We start from the raw sequence: 16668 nt of genomic DNA, 5'->3' as shown, positions 1-16668 counted from the left end.
TAATATTGTTTTGGATTGGCGCTTTGGCCTACAAGATCAACGGTTGAAACACTCTTAGAGTACGTGACCAAGAAGAAAAGAATATGTCCATGCGCTGCGTCTCACTCATGCCCGAGTAGTGACGGGTGACGGGTGACGACCCTTTCCAACATTCTTCTTAAATTCGGAGCCTGTGTTCGATGCCTGTTAACACTACCTCCCCCTCTGCTCTTTCATGTCATCCTTGGTTTCCCTTTCTCCTTCGATACCCTCAAAAAGGGGCATTAGAGTTTTCGAAACGTGCTCAAAGATCTCCAAATAATTTCCTCTCTGTTGTTGGACGTCATCACATTCTTGTTTTGTCACTTCATTTTCCGTGGATCGATCTTGATTGACGATGGAGCAAGATTGCTGTGCCACGCAGCTGATTGACGGAGACGGTGTGTTCAATATCTCCGGTCTGGAGAATTTCATGAAAACCGTCAAGCTTGGGGAATGCGGCCTTTCTTATGCCGTTGTTGCTATAATGGGACCACAGAGTAGTGGTATGTTAAGCTGATTTCATTCTTTCTGTCTTCCTTCATGTTTCTTTCTTCTTTGTCTATATTTTCTTGCTGATAAATTGTTTCGTTAGTTTGTTAGAATGGAAGATGAGAAGCCTAAAAGTTCTTTCGCTGCTTGTTAACGCAAATTAGACCAATGAAAATAGACTGTACTGCAAATTTATTTGGGTTTTGAATCATTTCAAGTGTCATACTGATATCTGGTTCGAGTACCAATGTGAGGATGATGTCCATCACATTTTGGTCCTTAAGGATTATCAATGAATTGCGAGGAAAATGCGTCAACTCATTTTGGGAACTGAAGTACATCTACTGGCCAACAGGAGGAGGATTTCTCTGCCAACGTACCTGTCATTTCGATGGCTTCTTTAGGGATTGTTTATTGTCAGTCACGGTGCCGAGTTGGACTTTCTGACTCCTATATTGTGTCTTTAATGGCTTGGTGTGGGCTCATGAAATGGCTCATCCCTTTTTACACGTTTAAACCCAACGTATATATGTTGTCTTTACCTGTTTGAATTGGCTCTAATTTAGCTTCTTATGCCTCTAATGGATGTTTTCTCTTGACTAGAGGCTGCTACTTATTGAAGTAAGCATATTTTTTGCTTTTAGTTTTCTCTTTAATAGTTACGGACTTATCTACTCTACCTCTTTAAGCTATTCTACTTATGGCTTAAGTCATTTATTGAGTGGAAAAATGAAACCTCTCTCAATACTTTGAAGTTTCACATACTTTGGTGTGAACAGTCTTTCTGCCTTCTGCACTGTCCTCCGACCCCATCTGTAGGTTGGGTAGATCGGACTTTTTTTTTTTGGATCATACTATGTAATCTTTGCATAGTTCCTAATTGTACTTTAAAGCATTTATAAACTGTCGTGTATTACTTTACAGTCTTTGGTGTTTTCAGAAAAAAATGAAAGAATCTGAAATTGTGAGAATTCTTAACTGCAACTTAGTGAATGGCTCCTTTTTCTAACAGGTAAGAGCACCTTATTGAACCATCTTTTCCATACCAATTTCAGGGAGATGGATGCTTTTAGAGGAAGGTCAGGCTTTTATCTGGCTTCATTTTCTCTTCCATTTCTCATCTTTCATTCAGGAAAATAAAGTAAAGAATAATGCTGTTTGTTTCTAGGCATGTCTTCTTTAGTGTTCTCTGCATTTTGAGGTATTCAGATTCTGTACTTTTCCTGTTTCAGGTCCCAAACTACTAAAGGCATTTGGATAGCGAAATGTGTTGGTATTGAACCTTGCACAATTGCCATGGATTTGGAGGGTACTGATGGAAGGGAAAGAGGGGAGGTAGTGATACTAACTAATCATGGTTTTTATCTTTCCATACAATGCTCGTAGAAAATTAATTTCTTTTTCTCTCTGGTTTTAATTAAGTTTCTATTTGTCACGACACTGGTCATCATGGTTTTCAAAACTGAATAGCACATATTTGTGGTTAAGTAGCATGGTGGAATAATCACATTAAATCATCTGCACTTGTTTCAACCTTATACGCTTTTGTTGTCTTCTCTTTTACTTACCTCTGCTATTATCTCTTTATATTTCGATTAGTTTCTCTCGTCCTGCCTTAATAATTACATATGTACTCTTTATGTACACTCACACATATATGTGGAGAGAGAGAGAGAGAGAGGAATGAACTGATTTTTCTTGCTCTTTCTTCTCTTTTACATACTTTGCCATTTCAAACTAATATAAACAGAGTCATGTGGTTGGGGTTTTGGTTGTGTTAGTGTAAATTTTTGTAAACCGTTACTCTCAAAATATCCATTTAGGATTTAGTCATTCGTCCTAGCTTTCTATAAGTGAAATAAAGACCATTATAGTTAGTATTAAATGAGTTTAAATGCAATGTCTTGCTAGCAAGTGATAGAGTGGAGGAAAGTGGTTTTGCTGCAAACACAAATAATCGGGGCAAGGCTGCGCTAATGATGATAATGATGATTAAATGCAACATTGTTGTAAACTCGGCCTATGTAAAAATTTTCAGTTCTCTTTTATGAGTAATAAAAAAAATATATTTTTTATATTGATTGCATGAATACAAATATGCAACCAAGTATGACTTGAACACGAGGCCTGAATGCGAAAATTATAAAATGAATGGAATAAAGAAACATTTATTACTATTTATTTGAAGCTTCTCTTATTTAACATGGAATTTTAAGTTTCTTTTCTTGAAGTTCTTTATGTCTTCCTGTTTCTTGTATCAGGATGATACAACATTCGAGAAGCAGAGCGCTCTTTTTGCTTTGGCAGTTTCAGACATTGTGTTAATAAACATGTGAGTCTGTTGCTTGAGCAACATCATATCAGCTCTCTCTCCTCTCTCTACTCTCTCTATATGTATATGTAATGGCAAGTGTGAATGAGAGAGAGGGGGTGGGGGGTGGGGGTAGGGGAGTAGGTGATTTAGATATCAGACATTACTAAAGACCATAAATGATGCATACAGGTGGTGCCATGACATTGGAAGGGAACAAGCTGCCAACAAACCTCTCCTAAAGACTGTGTTTCAGGTACCTCGTGTTTCCTATGGGGTGCTTTTGCATTCATCTTGAGATTTTATTTTATTTTTAACTTAATATTTTACTTGCCTATGATTCATGAACGGACAGGTCATGATGCGCTTATTTAGCCCTCGTAGAACAACTTTACTATTTGTTATTCGTGACAAAACTAAGGTTAGTTTTTCTCTAGTTGTTGTCTTTTTTCTGCATTATTCTTTGTCCTATAAAATATTTATTCTGTTCATTGTTTTGGTACAGACTCCATTAGAGCATTTGGAGCCGGTTCTGAGGGAGGATATTCAGAAGGTGCCTTTTCTAACTATAATTGAGTGCGTAAATCACTTCTCCTTATCTATTTCTCTGTGAACTAATTAGATTAGGTTTCTGCAGATTTGGGATTCAGTACCTAAGCCTCAGGGGCACAAGGATACTCCTCTTAGCGAGTTTTTTAATGTGAGTTGCTTGAGAATTTACTACTTACATATCATTCAGAAAAAAAAGAAAATAAAAAGGAATATACTACATACAGTTTGGTCCTGCAGTTCCTTGATCTGTTTAACTGATTCAATTGATTGACATCAGATGAGTGAGACATGATGGTAGTCCTATTGAAAGATAATAGTGATACTTGCCACATTTGGTGGGTTTTTATGTAGGGTCTATTCCCAATTTGCTAGATGGTAACCCTGTAAACAAAAATGTTAACACTTGAATGTCTTTAGTCTCGCAGAGAATATGCAAATATGGTATATAAATGGAATAGTATCTACATCTACGGGCAAATTGTATTGCATCTAGTGGTGACCTTTCTGGGCTTCCACTATCTACTTTGATTTTGGAAGAAATTTGGATGGGATATCCTTTCAAAGTTGTGTCAGGAATATTATGCAAGCTGTCTTAAGTTCATTTATCTCTTTTCGTTTTTTCTCTGAAAGTTTTCAAGCTGTTTTCATGTTATAGGTGGAGGTAACGGCTTTGTCCAGTTTTGAAGAGAAGGAGGAGCAATTTAAAGAGCAGGTATGTTGTCTACTTTGGTGTTGATGTCCATTTATCTTATTAGTCTTTCTGCCTTTTAAAGAGATGAACTAGAAAAAGTGAGCAGTTTTCCTTAAAGTGGAACTATGGTAGTGCAGTTTAAATCATATGGAGTATCTTTTTGTTCCATATCACTTACACTTCGCTTACCTTTCTTTCATGGTTTTTTTTCCCACCTTGCAGGTTGCTCAGCTAAGGCAACGATTTTTCCATTCTATTGCACCTGGGGGGCTTGCTGGTGACAGAAGGGGTGTAGTTCCTGCTTCAGCTTTCTCTTTCAGTGCACAACAGATATGGAAAGTTATACGGGAGAATAAAGATCTTGACCTTCCTGCTCACAAGGTATTTATTTTTATACCTTTATTTAATAAATTAGAATGAATTTTCTCAGATATTGAGGCTAAAATTTCTGTATTTATTTGTTATTGTATAGGTGATGGTTGCCACAGTACGGTGTGATGAGATTGCAAATGAAAAGCTCAGTCACTTGACTTCTGATGAGGTACACTATAATTTACTACCCTCAACGTCTTATTAGTATTACTCTTATCTTCAAAAATGACAGTCAATGCTTATGGAACTTTCAAACAATATTTTAGGGTTGGCTTGAATTGGAGGAAGCTGTTCAATCTGGTCCAGTCCCTGGATTTGGGAAAAAACTTAGCTCCATCTTGGAGACTTATCTATCAGAGTAATTTTTGACCTCTGCTGCAATCAAGAATTATTCATGCTTTCTGAAATGTATTATGGTGGTGGGCCGAGGACAATCTTGAGCCATGAAATACTCATACCCTGTTTTACTATTACAAGAGAGTTGGTGTTACTTCCATTTCTGTTTCTTTTTTCTGCACATTTAGCTTGGACAAGATAAATGTTCCTCAGACTGTTTCAGAGGAGCATTTTTGTATGGAAACTTTTGTAGTCACAGCTGAACACCCCCGAGTTTTATGTTTAATACAAATTTTACTGTGCTGCATTACAGTATCTTCCTTTAGTTCTTTGACAGTTATAGTTTTCTTTCTCAAAAGCTGTATGCTATGGTTATTACTGATCTAAGCAATCTAGTGAACCTTTGCTTCCTGAATTTTCTGGAATCTGAAGTGTATCTTGTTCTTGCATTGAACTCCATTTGGATATGATATATGCCTGCTTTGTTTGTTTGCCTATCTTGGGTTTATAGGGTGTTAATATTTGTAATAGGCCAGCCTTTTCAAAGGAAATAAGGCTGTGTAGATCTAGGGGGTAAATCTCAAGTCCCTTGCTTGTTGTCATGGAAAGACATGATGGAACTGCTGATACTTACATGGGCAGTGGTGACAAAGTCAGTGGCACCCTTGCATCTCCAATCAAGTGGTAATGGGATTGTCTCTGAGATGACACCTTTTTCCATATTGAACTAATTTTCTAGTGGGAGTTGAAGTGTATAATCTGCTCTTAGAACATTGGGTTTTATGTTTTGCTACATGTTTCCTTCAATTAGATGTCTATCATGGTTGTACATTTTCTCTATGGTGTAAACATTTTTTGGAGATGTAGATGGATGCTAGTTGGTGCTTAATAGGGCTTCATTTAGAATTGGTCATATTGTTTGCTAGGACTAAGAGTCAGTCATTTTTGTTATGGTTTAATTTCCTTGATGATGCCCTTATTTGTTTTTTTTTACTTCAGATATGATGCTGAGGCCATTTATTTTGATGAGGGTGTGAGGACTGCCAAGCGGCAACAGTTGGAATCCAAGGCATTGCATGTGAGGACATATATCCTTTCCCTTCTTGCCTCTTTAAGCATATATTTTTTTTAAAAAGCATAATTAACTAAAAAAGTAGAAGTAATGAAGCATCACAAGGAAGGCTGTCACTTGAGAAACTCAACTGTCTAGACAGTATGTGACCTTTGTTGGATTTGTTAAATAAACTCTGGTGATTTTTGAAGATATGGCACAAGTCAATGGTAAAGGTCATCACGTAAATATATTATAGGAAATTTCCAAATTAAGTGATAATCTTCTATATTCCACTCATGCACATTTTTTGTTCTTCTGTTTGCAGCTTGTGCATCCAGCATATCAAGCCATGTTGGGGCATCTGCGTTCTAAATCTTTGGAAAATTTTAAAAACAGATTGGAACAGTCACTTAAGAGAGGAGAAGGGTTTGCTGCATCTGTTCGTGAATGTAATAGATCTTGTATGATTGATTTTGATCAAGGATGTCAAGGTAATTCTTCATAGATGTTACAATTTTCAACCTTTTAAAATATATGGTGCATTCTTGGATTATTTTTTTCACAATATTTATTGCTCAATTTTTTGGCACTTTTCTTCAAACTCAGACATTCATTTTGGGTTGTTTCTCTGCTAAAGCTGTGATTTTAAATAGTTTGTGAGCTATACCTTAACATCTTTTAAAAAACTAGTACAAGTTACTCTTTGAAGATGATTACACTTCCTTCTAGTGTTGTATTAAGCTCTTATGCTGAATTAAATCTTTCTTTCAGTAGCATCCTAATTAAATGAAGTTGCTTCTATTAGATGTAGCTGTGCAACTAGCAGATTGGAACCCATCTAAAGTCCGAGAAAAACTGGGTCGTGACATTGAGGCATATACAGCGTCTCTCCGTACCGAGAAATTGTCTGCATTGGTTGCAGATTTTGAGGTAACTCAGATTCAGGCAGAACATTTGATTTAAATTTTTTTATCTTTATATCTATTTTTATTTTTAGGATTTTGTGATTTCTTCTTCTTATAAAGCAATAAATTTCTTTTTAGGAGTATCTAGGCAATCTGCTTCTGTTTCACCAAGTGCTTAGCCCTGTTTTATCGTTTGGAATATGTGCATGCCGTTTGCAGTTCCATTCTCTGGAAGGGACCTCATTTCACAATCCATTATTGCCCAACCATTAATCAGGATAAAGGGCCCACATTATTGAGACAGATACTGAAGCACCTTTTTTAAAATTAGGCCTTTAGCTTCCTGTGAGGATGTAGCTTTCAAAAGCATCACATGGTCCAGTTTTTTTCTCCATGGTGAAATAATCAACCTGCTGTAACTCAGTAGTCATGTTATTGTGGACCTGCAGAAACAGTTAACAGAAGCACTTGCTGAGCCAGTAGAGTCACTCTTTGATGCTGCTGGGAAGGATACGTGGGAAGCCATTAGAAAGCTTCTTAAGCAGGAGACTCAGCTTGCGGTGTCACAGTTTTCAACTGCAATTGCAGGTTTTGAATTGGACCAAGTAACATTTGATAAAATGGTGAATAATCTTGTTGACCATGCACGGGGTGTGGTGGAGAAAAAGGCAAGAGAGGAAGCTGGAAAAGTATTGATTCTTATGAAGGATAGGTTAGCAAATTAGTCCCCTGAAAATGATATTCTTTTTTGTTTATTGGTTTAATTGTATTTTTTAACTTCGATTTCTTGAGGTGTTAACTTTGGATTCTTGTTCAGGTTTTCGACTGTATTCAGCCATGACAAAGATTCAATGCCAAGAGTCTGGACTGGGAAGGAAGACATACGGGCAATCACAAAGGATGCCCGTGCTGCGGTATTTCAAATTATTACTTTTCTAGTGCTTATTGTTTTCTTTCCTTTAATGCTCACATAAAGTCAATGGAAGCATTATTGCTTTTCAAATCTACCAAGAAATAAAAAGAGAACTTCAGTAGAAGAATTGTTTCTCTTCAGATTCTGTTTTAGGAGAGGTGTATGAGAAGTTTTTTTTTTTTTTTTTTAATAAAGCGTAGTTTTATTAGCTGAAAAAAGAAAAGAAAACAGAGCTGTATGAGAAGTTGCAAAACATATTGTGTTTCATCACCATTTATTGGTATTTACTTCAGGCGCTGAAGGTTTTATCTGTATTGGCTGCTGTACGTTTAGACGAGAAAAAGTCAGATAAGATTGAAAAGGCACTTGTTGCTTCACTTGTGGAAGGATCTGATGTGGTCCAAACTACTAAAGAAAGGAGTGCTTCTCCAGATCCCCTTGCTTCAAGTACATGGGAAGAGGTATTTTACATTGCAAATGATGGTACAATGTATTTTTTTAAAGATCTAGTACAATGATTTATTGTTGCTGTCTGCCTCTCCTGTTTTGATGATTTTACTGCTGTGTATATTTTGAGACAGGTATCTGCAAAAGATACATTAATTACACCTGTCCAGTGTAAATCCTTGTGGAAGCAGTTTAAGGCAGAAACCGAGTATACTGTTACTCAAGCTATCTCTGCACAGGTATATGGTGTATGCTTTTATAATTGTGTGCTTTACTATTTAAACATAAAAGCAAAAGATTTACTGTCTCAACATTTGGATTTTTCTGGTTTATCTCGGATGCTATTGTTACCTAGTTTTATTTATTAAATATTTTTATTACATTTATTAATATATATATTTTTTTGTCATTTTGCCTTCAGGAAGCTCAGCAGCGCAGTAACAACTGGTTGCCTCCTCCTTGGGCAATTTGTGCAATGCTTATTCTGGGGTTCAATGAGTTTATGCTTATTCTGAGGTGAACCATTTATTCCAATCTTTCAAGCCCGAAACAAAATTCACTAATATTTCTGCTATGCTTGTTCTTTAAAGCAGGAAGAGCAATTTATTGATTTTTTTTTTTTTTTGTTGAGGCATCAATTCACAAGTATTTTTTCCTGAAAAGTGTTTCTGTCCTTTTTTAAAATTTCTATCTGACACCATGCTTCTTCATTTTGCATAAACAGAAACCCTCTATACATCTTGGCTATATTTATCACATATTTGATGTCCAAAGCTCTATGGGTACAACTCGACATTCAAGGAGAGTTTCGCAATGGATTTGTAAGTGCAGTTCTTTCTTGGCATTCATCTTGGAGGACCATATAGTCAACTGTAATACATCATCAATTATGATTAGAATAATACACCATGACCCCTTCAACCGGGATAGCTTATTGGCATGGAGATTCTTTCTTTTCAAGTTTTACTAAACAAATGCTGAAAGTGAATCAATCAAACTTGTTTGGCAGCTTCCTGGACTTTTTTCATTGTCCTCAAGGTTTCTCCCAACACTTATGGACATCCTCAGCAGACTAGCAGCGGCAGGGCAACACCCGGAGAACCCCGAACGTCCAAGACCGGCTGCAACTCTATACTCTCAAAGCTACAGGAGCCAAACACAGAGAACAGAGCCTGTTGTTGACTCAGTTCCTAGCTTACATTCTGATATTTCCTCCCAAGAATCATCATCTGAAACTGCAACCGATTCCTCGAGCACTCTAACACACAGGAATGTCATTGATGCCATGGCCACAGACCGAACTTGAAGATCGGAGAAGCTCTATTGTTAAAGTCTCTCAATGTACAATATTGAGGTGATGTGTTCGTCTCATCTCCAATTTGTTGGAGATTTCTTGTTGAATTCGGATTGTTACTTGTAATTCTTCCTCAAGCACGTCAGAGGTTTGTACGTGTAGGTTTAGACCCATTTCTTTTTCATTTGTTATGTGCCTCATAAAAGTTTAGCAGGCTCTCTTTAAACTTTAAGATAGCGTGGACGAACTTCATATCATCCTGATTTGAAGAAATGCATCCTACATTTTGTTAAGGACAAGAAATATGGCAAAAATGAGCCTAGATTCGAGTAAAGCAAACATTCTATGATAATATAACAGCTTGTTTAATGTTTCAAACTTTTTATGGAAACCGCTTAAACCCAATAAGAAACTTATAATGAAATTTACATGGATATTATGAACTCACAATTCATTTTGAAATTTATATTGAAAACATGTAAGAGTTCGTAATATCCGTTAAAAATATAATCCACGAGTACTTTTCTTAAGTACTAGACGTCTCCAATAAATAACTACCTTACTCTAGCCAGGGATAATGCCAAGAACCATACCACATCATGCGGTAGAGCACAATCAGGCTGGTGGCAGGGACCCAAATTTGGCAAAAAAGTTTTTAAGAGATACTTGATCTAATGGAGTTTCCAATTTCTAGACACTATACAGAGGAGAATGAAAACTCAATTACAGAAATGAGCTGTGCTCCTATCCACTGCCCTTCGTAGAGGAGCGCTTTTCAAACAAAGTTTAAGCAGGCTACTGGATGCTGGGTTGAGAGGAAAAAACAACCCAAAGGTTTCAATCCTTGTAGAACACATCAGGTGGAACCAAATCCTCGGGATCACGGGAAATCAACTCCTAATAAAATGAGCGTGGTAGCTATATGCAAGTCTACTGGTCTCCTGCTAGGATCGCTCTTTGAGGCTCTTAGCCAACCAGATAGCAGTTTCTCTGGGGGAGACCTTTCCAGGTCCAAATGGTTTCAACAACACCCCAAGCTCCTCAAACCTCTCTTGCTGCAACAACCGTGCACTGTACTCTAACAGCCCTTCTAAGGCCTCTGCTCGCTGCTGGTATGATGAGGTATCAAACCGCTGCTGACGCGAATCAGAAGACCCCCGGCTTGAAGCAGCCTCAGCTGATGGATTGATGTCTGAACAACAATCACTCCCTCCTTCTGCATCCATTCGGAATATCTGAACAGTGCATTTATCTTTTGTGATGGAGCAGTCCCCATATTGTGGAGAGAGTGACAAGTGTTTCCCTCGGAGGGGAAAGAGAGGATCTTCAGATGACGCTAATGGAAATTCAGCAATTTTATCAATGCGTGGAGCATTCACCGAGACATCTGGTGAGTTCATTCTGTAGAGGAAACTAGAGTTGTGTCTGCATGGTGTTTCCACAGTTGATGATCTTCTAGGTAATGGAAGAGATGCTCGGCGAATAGGGTGACTGGAATTTGTCTCAGCTGGGGTACATGAAATGGGAAGCTGCAAAAAGAAACAAAAAAATTAAATTTTGCAATAATTACAGAAAAAAGGTAACGAGAACATGGACAACCACTATCTCCTTGTCATACCGATTCTCGATTTCGACCAGCATGTAGCATTTTTGATGGTTCTGTTTGTCTCCTAGGAGTTGAGAAGGCTTTAGCTGAAATTGTTCTCGGGGTCTTTGCCACACGTGGAGTTTTCCAACTAACAGGTTTATAAATAATATTCTCTTCTATGTGCCTACTACCAGCTGATTGTTGATCGCTCTTTGAGTCTTGTTCAGTTGCTGGACTGCCTGGTTTCAGATACCTATCATTGCTGAAGGATCGTCTTTTCTCTTCCTCTCTGCACGGTGATGATACTTCTGGTCCAGAAAATCTAGTTTTTCTAATGCTACTGCTTGCTGGCTGGTGAATGGGCAAAGGGCTGCAGGTGAGCCCAGTTTTTAGGTGGATTTTGAGGACATATGGTTGAAGATGTGGATGTCGGAGAAGTTCAGCAGCCTGGCAATTGGTTTGTGGTACATAGTTAAAATGAGAAAGAAAAACAGTGAGAGAGAGAGAGAGAGAGAGAGAGAGTGAGTACATTTGGTCTGTGCTCTGGATTTTTCCGTAACATGCTCTTAATGAGTCCTCTACTGCACAAGAATTCAGGAACTTAGTGAATAAGACATAAAAAAAAGAAAATGCAAAGGCTAAATGGTGTAAAGGGCACTAAAGCACAATTTGCTCTAGTGCTTCAATAGTTACTGGTTTGACGATGATAACTTACAATGCACCAGAATACATTGTTGGCAATGGGGCAACTATAGATTTGTTTATTTTGTTGATTAGTGCTTGCATATCCTGTTGCCAAAAAAAAAAAAAAAAAATGCAAATCAAAACAGAAGAACAAAGACACCTGAATTTAGTTAAGTAAACATACACATTGCAAAGAAATGCAGAGGTCAATATCTTATGAACCATTAAAGGCATGCCCTAACACTGACAGCTATCACAGCACTTAAACTCAGGGCATTTTCCTTTTTCAGATGAAATCTTAGAAAATAAGCGACTGGCATTTGCTACCAAGCTCTTACAGCTCAAAGAACTTACATTCTTCAAGACAAACTCCGAGAACAAACAACTCAATACTATCAACAAAATGAAGAGATTTCAACAAAGATAGATGAAACCAAAAAGAGTTGAAAGAGATGGTGCATTTACAAAGTGAACAACTTGGTAGTTCATAAAAGCAGAAAGATAGGCAAGCCGTGCTCAGATGCATGTTTCACTTTCCTTATTTGCCTCCCAAGTCCTAACCCCAATCTAGAGCCAACGTTAAGATATGGACTGATACAATTGATATGTCAAGCCACCAAACCTCAAACCATTAAGTTATCTAAATAAAACACTCAAATGATGATGTTAAGAGAACATTTAAAAGGAGCCAAGCGACACAACACATCTATTTTTATCCAAAATGTAAGACCTTAACCATCTAAATAGATGGTGCTGCAGATAATTGAACATTCCTAGGGCTGACCAACAGGGGTAGCTTGAGTTATGGCTAGCTTGTCAGTATGAAATGACAGTCTCTATTCTTGGAGCATATCAGATTACAAAATGATAACTTGTGACAGATAAATGAAGCCCAACAGAAAGCATCTGCCCAAACTAAGCAGAAAAATGCCACAGAAAAAAAGCATATGACAAATTACCTGAAAAGGTCAAAGCAAGGAAATAACTTAAAAGGACAGAAGAAGAAAAATAACAGCATAGGAAAAAACTGAGACATACAAATGCTTTAAATGCAGGCCTGAGGGCAGTCATTTCATATATACAGCACCCTGCATCAGAGGAGATATCATCTAGGAAATGTTAAAGGAAGAAAGAAACAAATTTTGACAATTTTTTTGGAAAATGAAATAAGGCTGACCTAGAGACCAAATATCAGACTTCGAACCATAAGGGATATCAGCAAGGAGCTCAGGGCACATGTAGCTGGGAGTTCCCACAACCTATTGCAAGCCAAAGAGAAGTCACAAATTAAAATTTGAGGAAAAAATAACAGGTGCAAGATTAGATACTCACAGATGAGGCAAGGTCATCTGAAGTTAGCATTTTGGCAAGCCCAAAATCACCTGCATAAGTGAATGCTTTTAAGCAAACTGTACATTCAAGCTCGTAAGTAACATTGGAAAACTTCAAAGGGAATAGATGTATACCTAGACGAGTATCCAGATCTTTGGTAAGAAATATATTTGAACACTGAAGCAATTTTAGAACATTATTAGTATACAACAGAGGCCTTGAACTTTATACATAACATCTACTGTTATTTCTAGGACTAATTCCATAGCTATTCACTGACCTTTACATCACGATGGAGAATGTGATTTAAGTGCAAGTAATCAAGAGCCATTAAAAGTTGTACAAGCCATTTACACAATTTCTGTTCAGAATCCAACATTATAGAATAAAGAAAACTCGTTAGTAATACTAGTTATACAAGGAAATATGATAAAATGCTCCCCCCCTCCCCCCTTCCCAAAAGAAAAAAAAAATGATATGGTTGATATGAAATATAAACCTCTTCAGAGAAGTAGACTCCTTTGGCCTTCTTTATGGCTTCTGCCCTGGAAGACGAAAAGCAACATAAAAGAGCCAAATTACTCAAACACTTAGTATAATTCTTGAAAATATTTGACTAGTAACGAGGCAGCTTACATGTCACCTCCTTCACAGTAACCTATGATAATGCACACATAGCATCCCTGGAAGACAGATATCGGCTGGGTGAATACATTTACAACAACTAAAAGTGAAATCGAAATGACCTTCTGCACTTGTGAGAAACTATAGCAGGGAAGATGGAGGCAGACAGAGTAATCTTAGTGGATTTATGGCAGGAGATACTGTCACTTTTTTCTTTTCCTGTTAGCAGATAAGTAACAATACCTTAATCCATGGTAATTGATGCTTCAATGGAAAAACAAAATATAAAATCAAAATAGGACTAATTGCAGATATGGGTAGCTTGAATGATCTTTGAATACACATAAAAACTTGAATTGGACGTAGGCATCTCTTCTACAGCCGAAAATATCTTATGGTCCACCACATACATATTTTAGTATAATACTGCCACAACAAAGGCAGTCAATGCCTCTCTTGACAATTAGTGAATACAGAGTGCTGCAAGTAGCCCATTTATCATGCCAAAGAAATTGTCAGTGCTAGAGGAGGTTTTTATCAAATATAAAGTGGAAGAACTACTCAACCATGTAAAATAGAGATGACTTCCGAAAACTTACTGACCTTTTCAACCCAAGAATCCTTGTACTCCACAATGAATGGATTTCGCACTTTGGATATCAGCTCCATCTACATGAGACATGAAAAACCAATTATTAGCATTTTATTAGCTCAAGTAGCATTGAGATATCAAACAGATGCAACACATTATGTGTTCAAAGATATTACTAGAATTCCAGGTTCTTGTGTAGGGTTGAATCTCAAAGCACATCATTCATGTTTGGGTAATTTAAAAATCAAAGTCATGGTACTCATTCACCATGCTTTCAAAGTTGTTAATTTCTTTGATATCTTGTTGCCAATGGGTAGATTCTAAGGCTTTCCTTCTAGCTTTCGCAGAATAATAGCAAAAATTTCATTAGTAATCTTCATAACGTGAAAAATATAGTCTCCAGCCACTTTCTTGACATGTACAGATGCTAATCAAGTTATAGAAGGAAAGTAAACCAATGCAAAAGCAGACAACATGAGAGGAGCAAATACTTTTTTGAACATACTGAGAAAAATAGAACTGACCTCCTGATGTGCAGACCGACGACATCTATCAGTTTGGCGAGCAAGACGGATTTTTTTCAAGACATACCTTTTAAAAGTTAAAAGAAAGAAGAAACATCAGAGCACTTGTATTGATAAGATGTAGTACCAATAGATAAACTGGGGAGATCTTACTTCTTCTTTTCTTGTTTATGCCTCACAAGAAGAGCAGAACCAAATGCCCCTTTCCCAATCTGCTCCAGTACCTCATATTGCTCCATTTTGGGCTTGATAGTATCCCTTTTTTAATGCAACTAGAGGTCTTCAATCCTGTCACAGTACATGCACAAACCACACATTGGACCGAAGTTCTGCCTTGGCGTAGTAAATGTGAAAGGTTAAGCAAATGAAAACTGAAATGCGACTAGAGAGGCCGTTGCCCGTTAAATATGGCTTTGTACATCTCAATATAATGGAGAAGCCCAATATGGTAACAGTTTTGCCATTTAGGCAAACAAATATCACCACTGCAAGCGAAAATTGGAGTGCGCGTATCATCATTCCATATAGCACTAGGTAATCTCGAAAATAGTCATCAAACATTCAAACCCGAAATAATCATTAAACCGTAGACTAAAGTATGGAAATGGGAAGAGTTTGAGAACAAGAAGCCGAAATGACAGGGGAAAATGAGGAGATACAGTATTTACGATACATCCAAACAGAAAATAGAAAATTAATAAAGAAAAATAACATTCCCAGCGGTCAATGTTGCACTCTAAACGGACAAGGAGACGAATCTCGCCAGTAAATCCATACGAAATCGTAGAATAAAACTAACCGAATTTTCATCCGAAAGGTCGAAACCTTAATATGGCAATGCGACTCCAATAATAATTTACACCAGACACTTACAAGTTACAACAGTCGACAACAATCACAAGTATACACACCAGACATGAAGCATGCACTTTTCCGAGAAAGGAAAGATTGAAGCTACAGACCACAACTACACTCATAATAAACAGCCCTGACCAGATGACCTAAATGGCCTGAAAATGTAAAGCAGTCGAAGACGGTGGAGAAGGATATCCGAACGGCAAAAAGATCACCGAATCTCGGCACCGTACTATTCACTGTAGCAGCAGAAGTAAGCGGTAAAAATGAAGACAACCACCTGATCAATAACCGCCAGACTGAAATGTCCAGGAAACTAAAATGCCGACAGCGAGAAATATTTACCTCGTAAAAAAGCACATCGAGAAAACAGAAAAAAAAATAAAACAAACAAACAAACAAACCGACAATCGGTGACCAAAAAATCTCCACACTAACAACTTCTCAAAAAATCAGAAAAGAACTTCACCGCAACACAAGAGGAATCCAGCAGTCTAACGTCCAAAGCAAATGCAGTTGCCAAAAACCACCACAACAAAATCCAACGCTAAACACACTCATCCGACGCTAAAAAGCCTCCTTCCCTACGAAATGCAGGCCCACAAGAACAATGAGGCCTCAAAACACAACAACCGCACAATCTCGAAGCACTAAACCAACCTCCAGTTGCTAAATTTAGCCCGAAATCTGAAGTAACAAACAACAAGATAACATACATAACAAAGAAATAAAGAAGAAGAAAATCCGAACCTCAGATTCTTCGCGCAGAGAGATCTGCCTAGACGTGGAAGAAGATGAGGAAGACGAAGAAGATTCCGATATGAGAAACGGGACTTCCTCCGCCTCCATGACCAGAAGAGGCGCCAAGCAGGGTTGAAACGAAATTAGAACGAGAGAGAGAGAGAGAGAGAGTGAAATGAATAGTTGAATTCAAAGTTCGAAAACGGCAAAAGCAGACAAAAGACGGGAAATTAAAATAAAAATTAAAAAAGCGGAAAGGTGGTGGTGAATCTGGTGATCGGCGCAGACTTGTAACTGGTCAAATCGATGCTTCTCCATTAAATATAATTATAAGCTGAATTAA

The 16668-nt window shown here is 37.6% G+C and overlaps 2 protein-coding genes across 4 annotated transcripts; one reads left to right on the top strand and one right to left on the bottom strand.

Moving 5' to 3' along the window:
- The first annotated feature begins 201 nt into the window (after positions 1-201).
- Positions 202-9509, top strand: LOC137947823 (protein ROOT HAIR DEFECTIVE 3-like). Its single transcript, XM_068793618.1, has 22 exons — positions 202-524; positions 1523-1589; positions 1743-1845; positions 2772-2842; positions 3014-3077; positions 3177-3242; positions 3327-3374; positions 3459-3521; positions 4029-4085; positions 4287-4445; positions 4537-4605; positions 4703-4794; positions 5772-5850; positions 6152-6317; positions 6632-6756; positions 7181-7443; positions 7549-7645; positions 7938-8105; positions 8226-8330; positions 8513-8607; positions 8816-8912; positions 9101-9509. The coding sequence occupies exons 1-22, from the start codon at positions 377-379 to the stop codon at positions 9395-9397; spliced, it is 2499 nt and encodes an 832-aa protein (XP_068649719.1). The 5' UTR covers positions 202-376; the 3' UTR covers positions 9398-9509.
- Positions 9510-10024: 515 nt separating this feature from the next.
- Positions 10025-16460, bottom strand: LOC137948222 (serine/threonine-protein kinase Nek2-like). 3 transcript variants are annotated; one of them, XM_068794227.1, is made up of 15 exons: positions 16335-16460; positions 14883-15017; positions 14730-14796; positions 14217-14282; positions 13626-13672; positions 13489-13534; positions 13270-13350; positions 13124-13166; positions 12990-13039; positions 12835-12916; positions 12696-12766; positions 11689-11762; positions 11503-11554; positions 11004-11420; positions 10025-10914 (listed from the first exon to the last, which is right to left on the bottom strand). In XM_068794227.1, the coding sequence occupies exons 2-15, from the start codon at positions 14966-14968 to the stop codon at positions 10330-10332; spliced, it is 1767 nt and encodes a 588-aa protein (XP_068650328.1). In that variant the 5' UTR covers positions 14969-15017; positions 16335-16460; the 3' UTR covers positions 10025-10329. The 3 variants fall into 3 exon arrangements, with proteins under 3 accessions (XP_068650328.1, XP_068650329.1, XP_068650330.1); XM_068794228.1 differs by having other exon boundaries at positions 11503-11551; XM_068794229.1 differs by having other exon boundaries at positions 12696-12745; positions 16335-16459.
- Positions 16461-16668: the final 208 nt, after the last annotated feature.

The sequence above is a fragment of the Aristolochia californica genome, unplaced genomic scaffold (assembly GCF_029961685.1).
Source record: "Aristolochia californica isolate CCGP_79_NKW_82.1479 unplaced genomic scaffold, dmAriCali1.0.hap1 SCAF_13, whole genome shotgun sequence".
NCBI classification, from domain to species: Eukaryota; Viridiplantae; Streptophyta; class Magnoliopsida; order Piperales; family Aristolochiaceae; genus Aristolochia; species Aristolochia californica.
The sequence above is the reverse complement of the archived record's forward strand: the minus strand, read 5'-3'. Positions and strand labels throughout refer to the sequence as shown.

Bases quoted from the DNA above. Each gene is read 5' to 3' on its own strand.
- LOC137948222 (XM_068794227.1), bottom strand. From the start codon at position 14,968: ATGGAGCAATATGAGGTACTGGAGCAGATTGGGAAAGGGGCATTTGGT. The intron at 13,351-13,488 runs GTTTATATTTCA...GATTCTGAACAG, and splicing joins GAGTCTACTTCTCTGAAGAG to AAATTGTGTAAATGGCTTGT. The intron at 13,040-13,123 runs GTATACATCTAT...TCACTTATGCAG, and splicing joins AGATCTGGATACTCGTCTAG to GTGATTTTGGGCTTGCCAAA.
- LOC137947823 (XM_068793618.1), top strand. From the start codon at position 377: ATGGAGCAAGATTGCTGTGCCACGCAGCTGATTGACGGAGACGGTGTG. The intron at 1,590-1,742 runs GTCAGGCTTTTA...TTCCTGTTTCAG, and splicing joins ATGGATGCTTTTAGAGGAAG to GTCCCAAACTACTAAAGGCA. The intron at 5,851-6,151 runs GTGAGGACATAT...TTCTGTTTGCAG, and splicing joins TGGAATCCAAGGCATTGCAT to CTTGTGCATCCAGCATATCA.